The sequence below is a fragment of the Anopheles nili genome, chromosome 2 (assembly GCF_943737925.1).
Source record: "Anopheles nili chromosome 2, idAnoNiliSN_F5_01, whole genome shotgun sequence".
Classification (NCBI taxonomy): domain Eukaryota; kingdom Metazoa; phylum Arthropoda; class Insecta; order Diptera; family Culicidae; genus Anopheles; species Anopheles nili.
The window spans coordinates 33,287,501-33,298,570 of record NC_071291.1 but is presented as its reverse complement, the minus strand read 5'-3'; the positions used below and the strand labels follow the sequence as shown (position 1 = coordinate 33,298,570).

The following is an 11,070-nucleotide window of genomic DNA, read 5'->3' as shown; positions in this document are numbered from 1 at the left end:
TAGCACCATAGCTGTTCTCTGTGATAGTAATATCATATCCATAATTTGCTTTTTTTTTGTTAACATCACACTTTAATCCATTTCCAAAAATGCTAATCTCTGTACCATAAATTATCACTTGCAACATCCCTCTTTAATTCTCATTCTTAATTTAAGGAGAAAATAATTCCTTAAATGAGTAGATAAATTAGGTTCATCAAAACATTACTTCACTGCGTTTTTCGAGCTTCGTACCTACCAAGTCTACTAATGTGTATGTCGTGTCGCTATTTTTTCCCATTTGACCAAAATCAAAAACAAACTAACATTTATTTGAATGAATGAAAAGCAATATGCTTATCGCGATGTATTATAACGCTATTGATACCTTTTTGTTTTATTCCAAATCACTATGAATCATACTTACGCGTTTGTCGATTACATAAAATTAGGAATCCGTTCAACACGTTTCATCTATTTGCCACAAACCACTAATTTATGGTTCATTTTATTATCGTATCGTTTGCTTTGGTACAACAATCTGTGTTTTGCGTAATACTTTTGATGTAATTTAGTTCTCTGTTGCAAATTATGGACCTCGAGCCGAAATAATAAGAATGCGATCATCTCATCTCCAGCAGAGAAGTTAATCTGCTTGCTACTTTTTGCATTTCATTTGCTTTCGCAACAAATGAGATTTGTACGAAATATCTCAAGAAATTTAACACAAATAAAGTGCGGTACTTAATTTCGGACCCTTGAATGCTGATGGCTAAAAATTTAGGCGCCCCGCAAAGAAGCGTGTGTCCTTTACTCGGTGGATACCAACCAGGTATCAAAGGCGTTGATAAGGCCCACTTTCTGTATGATTCGCACAGACAGCAGCCGTAGTCGCGGTGACGCATTTACAATTTCCGTGAGATTAACGAATAACAGAAGAAAAGGAAAATATCAATATACAAGTTCAATTCATCAAAGACTGCACACAATGATCATCATAGTCAGAGAAGTGAGCGTTGAGTCTATAAAACAGAAAATTTCAAAAAATTGCAGAAATCATCCATTTGATGGTCAAACTTTTGTTCCGAGAGCCAATTTCACTTTTTAACATTTTCACATGGTTACTAATATTGTTTTGATTACATAGTAAGCTCACTTTTCGACAAAAAAATATATATGTAACGGAAAATTGCTTATCAGCAATGAAGTATCTGGTACGTATTTTTAAAACAATGTAATTTAATCTCATTCATTCAAATCACATGGCCCACCCAAACACACACACCAAACATACAAGACAACTGACGAATGATCGTTAACGCAATTATGCATGAAGATCACTAAAACAGGAAATGTTTCATTTTTCCTCAAGTCTAGAAATGACAATTTACGGTATGAACGAATTCGAATATGTTGCAGTTGGGAAAAAATTATACACATCCACACATACACACACACGTTTACATCACTTAAATGTTCAGCTTAGCTTATGCTACTGCATTTTCTTAATCCTCAACGCATCTCACATAGAGCGTATTGCTGCAAACATGTTCGGATAGGTTCGAAAGCAGGTGTAACTCAACCGCATTTTGGTGCCTATTCCGCTCCCAACACAAGCGGTAAGATGCACATTGTTTATGTAGAGAAAACATTAAAAGTGCAGTGAAACTAGAGAGCATAATAACAACATATCCTACAAAAATACAATACAGTACACACTCACGCACGGTTCAGTAATTCACGCAAGGATGAATGCTTAGAATGTAAAAACCGAAAAACGAGTACGAAACGCCGGTGGAAGTGATTTGGAAGTTTTTTAATTGCAAAGTAATTTTGATTTCATCGAGTTTTATGTAACGTAATTTGCCAACATTTGAAGAATACACTGCCCGCTAATGTATATCCAATTCTATAGTGCACATTGCCGGTTTATGTTTTTCTTGTTACAAATCCACCAGAGAGTAGAACATAACACCATCCACCAAGGAAAGACTCCTGCACAAACACTAAATGTCGATTAGGTGGCGCATGGGTCAGATGTTATGGGCCGGTATAGAACGGATTGTGAATGGAGACAGTTAGAGAAAACTATGGTTGGGAAGGCTTTGGTTTAGGGTTTATTTCAGTTTTAGCTTAACTTCTCACATATACGCATACGCCGGGAACCTGTTAGAAAAATAAACGATGAGGGAAATATCGGTGAAGAGAAAAGCTAACAAGATAGGTAACACACTATTCGCGTACGTTGTGCAAAAGCCTGAGTGCAAGGAAGCTAATAGAAAGCAGTGTAAAGGGACAGTTACAATTTAGCTGCATATACGACCACAGTGCGGTGAGTTGCGCGTGAAACTTTGTGCAATTACAATACCATTCCGGCGCAGTCGTCAATTTTTAATTTTAATCTCTGTGCAAAGTAATAATTGTAATTAAGTGACGAAGTGCTTTAATTTTCAATAAGCTTCGCTTTGTCAAACATCCATTGTGCTGGTGCTGTTACGTGTAAGGTGCCTCGTGAAACATGCCATGCCACTTAACCAGCCACATGCTGCAATCGGTTTCTTCTGGCACGTAGTTCTTTAATTACCCTTAATTGCACTCCTAAGAGAAAAATGTTAGGGAAGAATAGGTAGGATAGGCAGATGGAAGACGGGAAATGGAAGTATAGAAATTTAAAAAAAAAGTTGACATATTAGTGACGGTGGTAGAACCAATTGGTACTTTCTACTCATCCGAGCGATCGATTGCACATTTTTCTATCAAAAACAAAACTTTTAAACAATGCTCTGCTGCACTACGGATTTCGCTAGGCAGGGGTAACACTGTTGGCTAGAAATAATATACGAATTAAAAAGGGGGGTACATAGTTGTATGCTTCAATGATGTAGACACGTAACATTGCAAAACCACATTTTACAAGTAGCACTATTCGTGTGCTACGTTTCGTAAAACACAGCAAATTATTAGCTTAAACTACAAAGCAAATAAAGTATAACGCAAATATGTTCTAATAACAGATATGCAACAACGACATGTAGTACCGGTATATCACGGCATAGGCAATTGATTAGGAGAGTAATGTACGTATATTCCAATGCAAATGAGCAGCAAACAAAATGAAACCTTAACATTCATGAGATTTTTTTTGCTCTACAAACTGATATTATTTTCTGGTTTAGGTACTTATATTGATAGTAAAAAATATGCATTGCATTGTACGTTAGTTATAATAAAAACAAATTTTAAACAAATCGGAACGTTACACACGGACAACAAGGTAAAGTATCGCACGCAAAGTGCTTCAAGTCTCATTTATTTGTACCACCGTATGGATTTGTACCACCAAGTGGATAACAGTAGGATTTTCTTCGGTTTTAGTAGGATAAGGTGAGCATTATTCCAGGAGCATAAGCGAAATTAACGATATTAATAAGAAACCATATTGGTCGAGATGTTAGAACGAATAAGTTATTGATTAGTCATATTTTTGATATCGACGCGCACCGTGGTCCAGTCGACAACCGTGTGAGATTAAATATTGTGCAATAGTCCATGTTGCCTGGTTAGCACGAAGGTAAGCAGCGATCAGAATGTTGTAAGTAAAAGAAAAAAGGAAACACGTATACATACAGATGTTAGCGAATTTGGTTTCAAGATGTTGTGAAACGATCATACGACAAGATAAATTATGCTTCGAGTAATGGACAGTACAATGAACAACAACAAAAACAACCGATCTACAACTTATTCTCGTCCTTTACATGCGTTTGAACGAACAGTTCCTGAGGTATTTTGGCCCGGATAGCATGTCAAATATAAATGATGTAATATTTTGTATGTATATACAAATATGCCAAGCTATTAAAAATATCGGTAACATAGTAAGACGAAGATTAACCTAATCATACGAGAAAAAAAACGACTAACATATAAAAATAGATCTTATAGCTAAAACTATACCTAAACGCAAAACATTCAAACATAGCGCACGAGATTAAACGCTACGTTGACTATGGATGAACAGTTGATGGATAACATACTAAGCAACATGAACTGCAGAATGCCAAACGAATGACAATTATTACTAACAAAAGGCAAACGAAAAATGCGACGCATACACTGTCGGCAGGCGGGACGGGATTACTACGGCCACTTACCAGTACGTTCTCTTCTCGGCTAGATGCTTCAGAACGTTCTGAACGATATCCGTGCTCGTGTTGTTACCGCCGAGATCTGAAAGCATAACGCGTTTAGCATAACGATCGCGTGAGATGCGAGCGAAACCAGTACTTACCTGGTGTGTGCACCCCATCGATATCAACCGTCTTGTGAATGGCGTCGGAGATGCAGTCTGCATGGTACCGGTGTCCCAAGTGGTACAGCATGTCTACGGCTGCATTAAGCATGGCAATAGGGTTGGCAATGTTTTTGCCAGCGATAGCCGTTCCTGTGTTGCGGGTGCCTGGTTCAAACACGGCGTACTAAAAAATACGAACGCATTATTTTGAGACTCTCTGCAACAATCCATACCACTCACGTGATCACCATAGTTGCGGCCGGAAAATAGACCGGCTCCTCCAACCAAACCACAGAGTACGTTCGACGTGATGCTTCCATAAAGATTGGTTGTGTTCATAACGTCGAACTGATGTGGGTTCGACACCAGCTGCATGCAGCAATTATCGATGATCATGTCGTTGTGCTGTATGTCCGGATACTCTTTGGCGATGTCACGGGCCACCTTCAAGAACAGCCCGTCGGCCAGCTTCATGATGTTGGCCTTGTGGATAGTGGTCACTTTCTTGCGGTTGTTGTTCTTGGCAAACTCGAACGCAAATCTTGCCACTCGGGCGGCATTTTCCACCGTCACCACCTTCATACTCTCCACCACGCCGCGCACACTTTCGTGCTCGAGCATGGCATACTCGCCCTCGGTATTCTGTCGCACGATCACAACATCCACATTTTGGTGATGTGCTGGAATCGCGTTGAACGATTTGCAATGCAGCACGTTAACGAACAAGTCGAGTTCGTTACGCAGGGCTACGTTACGCGACAAGATGCCAGTCGCCTCCGACTTCGTTTCGATGTTACCCTTGATGGCGACGCCGTTACGCTTAATCGACGTGATGGCATACTCTAGATCGTCGTTTCCCTCGCTGGCTGGGTCGATGTCGACGATTTCGAAATCCACCGGAACTCCAGCGAACCGAAATACCTCTCGTACATAGCTCATAAGTTCGGGACCGATTCCGCCACCTGGAAGCATTGTAACAGTGTGTCGGCCACCATACTGTGCCTTGGGGATCTGTTCCACCTTTCGCTGGACGGGGTTTTTGTGCTGGAGCTCGAACGCCGATACGGCACAGTTCTGGATTTCATGCCCGATGGTGGCAAACCATTGTAGGATAAAGCAAAAATGGGCGCATTAGTATTTTATTGTACAAATTACTTTGTCGCACTCTCAAATGGGATAGAAATTATGTAACTTTTCTGTTGTGCTATGTCCGCTGAACGACCGTCAACACAAACATGGTGCTATGGTAGTTATGCCCGACTTTAGCACAAAACAGATAAATTTCATACTTACACGTTTGATCAACGGAGTTACGACATCTTGGCTCATGCGGAACAGTCGAAGCGCCATCGTTGCGATTTCAGCGCCTTTATAAAGCACAATTCCCGAATAACGTTACTAGAAGAGATGGAAACTTCGTTGGCTGCGAAGCAAAACGTCACTTGAGCTCTGAACTATCCCAACAAATAAATGAATCCAAGGCTGTTGTCAAAATTGAAGTAAGTTACACACAGGGTGAATCGCTAGGTGTATGTAAAAATCAATGAGCATTTTAGCCTTCCCATTTAACATGAAAACTAATTCCAACTCTATTTTTCAATGGAATTTAGTATTCGTTGTAAATAAACAATGTTTTACTATAATCATATCACATGAATTCAAAAAGAACGAAAGATAAGTTAATAAAAAGCAAAGGGTAGATGAACGTCTACATTATGGAAGAGACGATCAGCGCCAGCGTCAATAAACAGAAATATTTCATAAACGGAAATAACCTTCAAATAGCTGAATGTCTGGAAATAATATAAGTCAATACTTGTAAAACTCTTCATTTTATGTCCAATCTAGTGCTCTACATTGTAGAAAAATAAGCGCCTGTGTTGTCAAACTGTCTTATGTCAAACGGTTGATTATTGACACTTCGTTGTTTGCACCGAAAAGTGATTCGTAGTGCGTCGCAAAAACGTGGATTGAAATTGTGAAATAAGCTTATTGTTTGCGTTCCATTTGTTTTAAATCATGCCCAGAAATATTCGTAATGGCAATTTTCGTGGTCGTGGAGGACGAAATCATGGAGGCGACAGGCAATTTTACGATAGTAAGCATTACACAAAGAAATGAAAATTTGGCCGCCATTTTGAAGTTGGATCAATTCGTCTTATTACGTTCACTTCACGAGAACGGCGAATGTATACAGGTTTGTTTATGTTCGATTACTTTCTACCATGCAGGCGCAGCCAAGCACGAGAATGACGATCGTGTGGAACGCGGTGGCGGTGGTGACTGGAACGATAGAACCCGCAATGATCGTAACATGACGGACGTAAAGCGGCGCGTCAGCTTTAAGCCATTCAGTGGGGGCCGCGGCAAAGGTCGCATTAACGAGAATCAAATTCGGGCTCACATCAACGATGATGATGAAGCGATGGGTGGCGATACCTTCGATGGCGACTTGCGTGTCCGTATGAACAATCGTAAATTCTATCGTCAGAATCGCAGTGGCTCACCGATCCCTCGTGGAGCCGCAAAGGGAGTAAACATTAGAAAGAAGATTTCGCCTTCCAACACAAGCTGGTACGAGGTGAAAATACCATATGGACAAAAGTACGAGAGAGACTTCATTCTTCGATCGATTCAGCATGCGATAAGCCCCCAAATGTTTATTCCATTGTACTACAAGACCACGGATACCTGCGCGTTATTTTTCGTAGAAGATTTTAAAGCCGCAGAAGCTATTCAGAAAGCAGATCGCACTATAGATACGCCTGACGGGCGGCGATTAATATTGCAGGTGCGCAACAATCACCCAGTAAGCACGGTAAACGAACAGCTGAAGGCTCGTATGAAACAGGCAATGGTCAAACGGTACAACTCCCATACAAAAAGCTTGAACTTAGAGAAGTTCCACGCCGATCCCGATCTCAGTGATATCTTCTGCGCCTTGTTTCGGCCGCAAATTATTCTGGCGGCCATTGACATTATCGCAGAGCATATACCAGAGCTAGAAGCTCTCAATTTAAACGATAACAAGTTATATATGCTGGATCATCTTAAATCTATGGCAGTTAAAATTCCACATCTCAAGGTTTTATACCTAGCTAAAAATCGGGTAAGCCAGCTGGAATGCTTCATCTCATTTTTATCCGTTCTAACGCGTTCTTTGTTCAATTGTACACAGATTCCGTACGTTAACACTTTAGACAGCATAAAGAACCTAAAGCTGGTAGAATTAAATCTGGAGGAAAACCCATTACGGCAACGTTATGACGACAATACGGTTTATGTCAGGTATTTCGATCCATTTTGATGCATGTAATTAAATTTGTTGTCTTATATTTGGCAGAATCATGGTGGGCATGGAGAAGAACTTCAAGCCTTCAGTTTCACCAATGAGCGTTGCATTGGCGTTATCCGTGCGCCGTACGGATGATGTTTAACGTTATGCCGTTGGATGTTGCAGAGCGACGAACAGGTGACAAATGTTTGACGTGGAGCAATCCAGCAATGAATCCTGCTTGTTGGAAGTTTATCAACCTGAACGAACCTGTCTTTGTCGCAGGGAGTGGAATCTACTTCTCTGTTGCTCTAACATATTCCACCTATCTCTTAGCATGCGTCTAATCTGAATGATGGGCGCAAAAATGCCTTGTTTAGCAAGGAAAACGGGGCAGACATATTAGAATAGACGAACTTTGCAAGAATGCTTAAAATTGGGATACTTTATAAAATTTTTACCATTCTTCGATGTGTCTGGTCATTTGTACTGTAAAATGCTCGGTGTTTTGTTAATTTACTACATTTGATACAAACCTTTATATCGGCTATAATGGCTATGTTCAATGGCATAGGGTATCTTTCGTACCGGTTAAGATCTATTGCATTGTCATTTGACATAAAATGAACAGTAGAACACTCGAAACAATAGGTTTATCGGGCACGTTGATATATTTATAATTTATTATCGCTTTGAGAGTTGTACATGGTCCAGAGGCTGTATGAAATTGTTTGCCTATGTGATTAAAACTATTCCAAACAAAAAGAGATTGAAAGAAACAGTTCTTTCTGCAGCTCTCTTACCATCCTTCATGGCTTAGCGAAGCAAATATGAGTGCCGAGATAAGTGAATACTACAATATATTTCTTATAACAGTCTCCACTTCTCACCTGCAATGGTTTCCAAATATTTGATTACACGGCATGAAGAAGGTCGACGCATATTGAATCTTGCAAAATCACTGAAAAAAAAAACGCATAGCACAAACATATCGCAAAGCACAATCATATCGACGGCGTGGATTTTGTGAATGGAAAAGAAACAACCGTGGTTGAATATATCCATCATGGAAGGGTAATAGCTCCGCTATCTATGTACAGTGTTTGCTGGATAAGAGCTTTGCTTCTCCACAAATGATGAGAATTATATCAACACACAACCCGTAACATCATTACGGTTGTGAGATACCATTCTAACGGATACAAAAACATCCAGCACATCGCACAACTCCGCAATTATGCGTAGGCAACTGAACCAGTTGGCAGAAGCATGCGTGCGATTAACCAAAATCAAAACAGCTACCGGGAGTGCCTCCAGTGTATATGTGGTCTTTGAAAGACTTTACTTCGCTACGCAACCAGCATTCTTGGATGACCTGAAAATGCAAGTGAGAACTCGTTAATTGGAGGCTACTTACTTCGACACTCGAGCATAATTGACCATAATGAAGGAAAGTGTATAGAGCGTAGAAGCTTTAAAAAACAATTTTGATTCATCTGTGTTCATTGTTCAATCTTTTTGAGTTTGGCTGCGACAAGTATAACGAAAATGATACCTACTCCAGTAGGCTTACCGGCTTATTTTTTCAAACTGCTCTCAAGGACTACATATTGACAATATCTCATAGCGCTCGGGCGTCGTAGATTTCACTAATAGTCTCAATTGGCTATATATTGTTTCCAGATTTTAACGTTCATATGTCAAAGACAATTTTGCAGCAATCGCCGGTTCTTATCATGTCAAACGCAAACCCGATTTTGCGAGTCTTATCGTATACGCCAAATGTGTTAACATCCACCACCGTTCCCTAGTGTCGGCATACCATGAACAGAAAGTCCATAACTGGCGAGGCGTTTGGCATCTTAATAACCGTTTCGAAAACCACGAATAGCCCTTATTGCCGATGTATAACGGGCTCAAAAATCGACTGTTTGTCATCAATAATGAGATTTATTACATTTTAAACTTGTTTTGAAATGAATGATATCAATTTTATACCGTCTATTTGTAGTGAAGTACGTAAACGCTTCCCAAAGGTGATCAAGCTGGTAGGTAGCAAAAAACAAAACTCAAATCCTTTCGTGAATGATTGGATCTAATTGTTTTATATTGTTTGCTACAGGATAACATCGATTTGCCGCCACCGATTAGTTTTGACATTCCGGAAGATGATTTGAAATTACCAATTGCAAAGGCATCATTTCTGTGCGACGGCGGTGGTGCTGATCTGGTCCGTCAGTTCTTGGAGCAATACTTTATGTTATACGATTCTGATAATAGACAGCCTCTGCTCGAGGCATATCACGAGCACGCAATGTTTTCGCTAACGGTTAACACATACCACCAGAACAATCAGCAAAAGTTCGTTTTTACCAGTTATTTTATCTTCTATACAAAGCCTATATACTCTTCTATACCTTCTGACAAACTTTTTATTTAAAACTTTCATTATTTTTGTCCTTCTAAAGATTGGGTGTTTACGTATCCGGTAATCGTAATTTGAAGCATAAAACGGATCTAGAATCACGATGTCGATCATTGAAACAAGGACGATTGCAAATCGTGTCGCATCTCTCGGGACTGCCACCAACCAAACACGATCTACAGTCCTTTGCTGTGGATCTTACACTATTCACGGTAAGTTCTATTCTCACTGGCATATCCAAGGGGTGGAATGTCGAAATTCGTTTTACCCCAACCAACGCGTAATGATTTTGGCTTAAAGAGACTCGTCACAAATCACTTTGGTTCGTCGTCATGGCAGTGACGAATGACTGGGTTAATTTTGTTCATGATTTGCTCGATATACTCGATCTAAAACGTTTGTTTCTAATTCTGCAGCCCCAAATGATGCAATTGACTGTAACAGGAGTCTTTAAAGAACGCAAAAATAATTCAAACATCGTACCTCTACGATCATTTCAACGCTCGCTCGTTATTGTTCCGTCACACGGTGGATTCTGTATACGCAACGAGACAGTTCACATCAATAATGCTACCCGTTTGCAGGAAGAGAAATGTTTCAAGCAAACCGATAGCAATACAATGGCCGCGGCGGCTCCCATAGTTTCTACCGGTATGGTTCCTGTGTCAATTCTGCCGGACGATAACACAAAACTTCAAATGATACAAGCGCTAGCCGTGCAAACCGGGATGAATGCAGAATGGAGCAAGCGTTGCTTGGAAGAGACTAACTGGGACTACCCACGCGCAGAATTTGCTTTTAGCGAATTGCACAAACAGAATAGAATACCTCCGGAAGCGTTTCTAAAGCATTAAACACAAAGTTTAACGCCATGTCAAAAGTAGATATTTGTTTAAATCACTTACCTAGTTTATTTCAACTATTTAGTAGTTAATTTAATTCGTTCAAAGATTGAAAACAAAGTGACTGAATAGTTAATGTTCGACTGATTCGGTACCATGTCGTATTCATCAACTAATCGAGGTCAACCAATTGCTACTTGTCGCTATCTATCTTGAAAAATAGATATATCTTTTCGTTAGCACAACGTATAATATT

General features: G+C 39.9%; 2 protein-coding genes across 5 annotated transcripts in view; one reads left to right on the top strand and one right to left on the bottom strand.

Annotated features, from left to right (window-relative positions):
* Positions 1–306: 306 nt before the first annotated feature.
* LOC128721517 (isocitrate dehydrogenase [NAD] subunit gamma, mitochondrial) lies at positions 307–5,698 on the bottom strand. Of its 4 annotated transcripts, none has more exons than XM_053815277.1 (5): positions 5,567–5,698; positions 4,514–5,347; positions 4,271–4,457; positions 4,134–4,209; positions 307–2,577 (listed from the first exon to the last, which is right to left on the bottom strand). In XM_053815277.1, exons 1-5 carry the CDS (start codon positions 5,621–5,623, stop codon positions 2,556–2,558), a joined length of 1,176 nt encoding a protein of 391 aa, XP_053671252.1. In that variant the 5' UTR covers positions 5,624–5,698; the 3' UTR covers positions 307–2,555. The 4 variants fall into 4 exon arrangements, with proteins under 4 accessions (XP_053671252.1, XP_053671251.1, XP_053671253.1 ...); XM_053815276.1 differs by having other exon boundaries at positions 307–2,145; XM_053815278.1 differs by having other exon boundaries at positions 307–840.
* A 594-nt stretch (positions 5,699–6,292) lies between these two features.
* Positions 6,293–11,070, top strand: part of LOC128721516 (nuclear RNA export factor 1) — a 5,348-nt gene continuing 570 nt past the window's right edge. Inside the window, exons 1-7 of the mRNA XM_053815274.1 lie at positions 6,293–6,371; positions 6,505–7,382; positions 7,452–7,561; positions 9,559–9,595; positions 9,670–9,908; positions 10,016–10,184; positions 10,389–11,070. The exon at positions 10,389–11,070 is cut by the window's right edge and continues 570 nt beyond it. Coding sequence (XP_053671249.1) covers positions 6,293–6,371; positions 6,505–7,382; positions 7,452–7,561; positions 9,559–9,595; positions 9,670–9,908; positions 10,016–10,184; positions 10,389–10,826 — 1,950 coding nt within the window. The 3' untranslated portion in view covers positions 10,827–11,070. The remainder of the gene's footprint in view (positions 6,372–6,504; positions 7,383–7,451; positions 7,562–9,558; positions 9,596–9,669; positions 9,909–10,015; positions 10,185–10,388) is intronic.

Coding starts and splice junctions, on each gene's coding strand:
- LOC128721517 (XM_053815275.1), bottom strand. CDS start 5,623: ATGGCGCTTCGACTGTTCCGCATGAGCCAAGATGTCGTAACTCCGTTG. Junction 5,348..5,566: donor TAACTCCGTTGATCAAACGT/GTAAGTATGAAA, acceptor CATGAAATCCAG/AACTGTGCCGTATCGGCGTT. Junction 4,210..4,270: donor CGATGGGGTGCACACACCAG/GTAAGTACTGGT, acceptor TTATGCTTTCAG/ATCTCGGCGGTAACAACACG.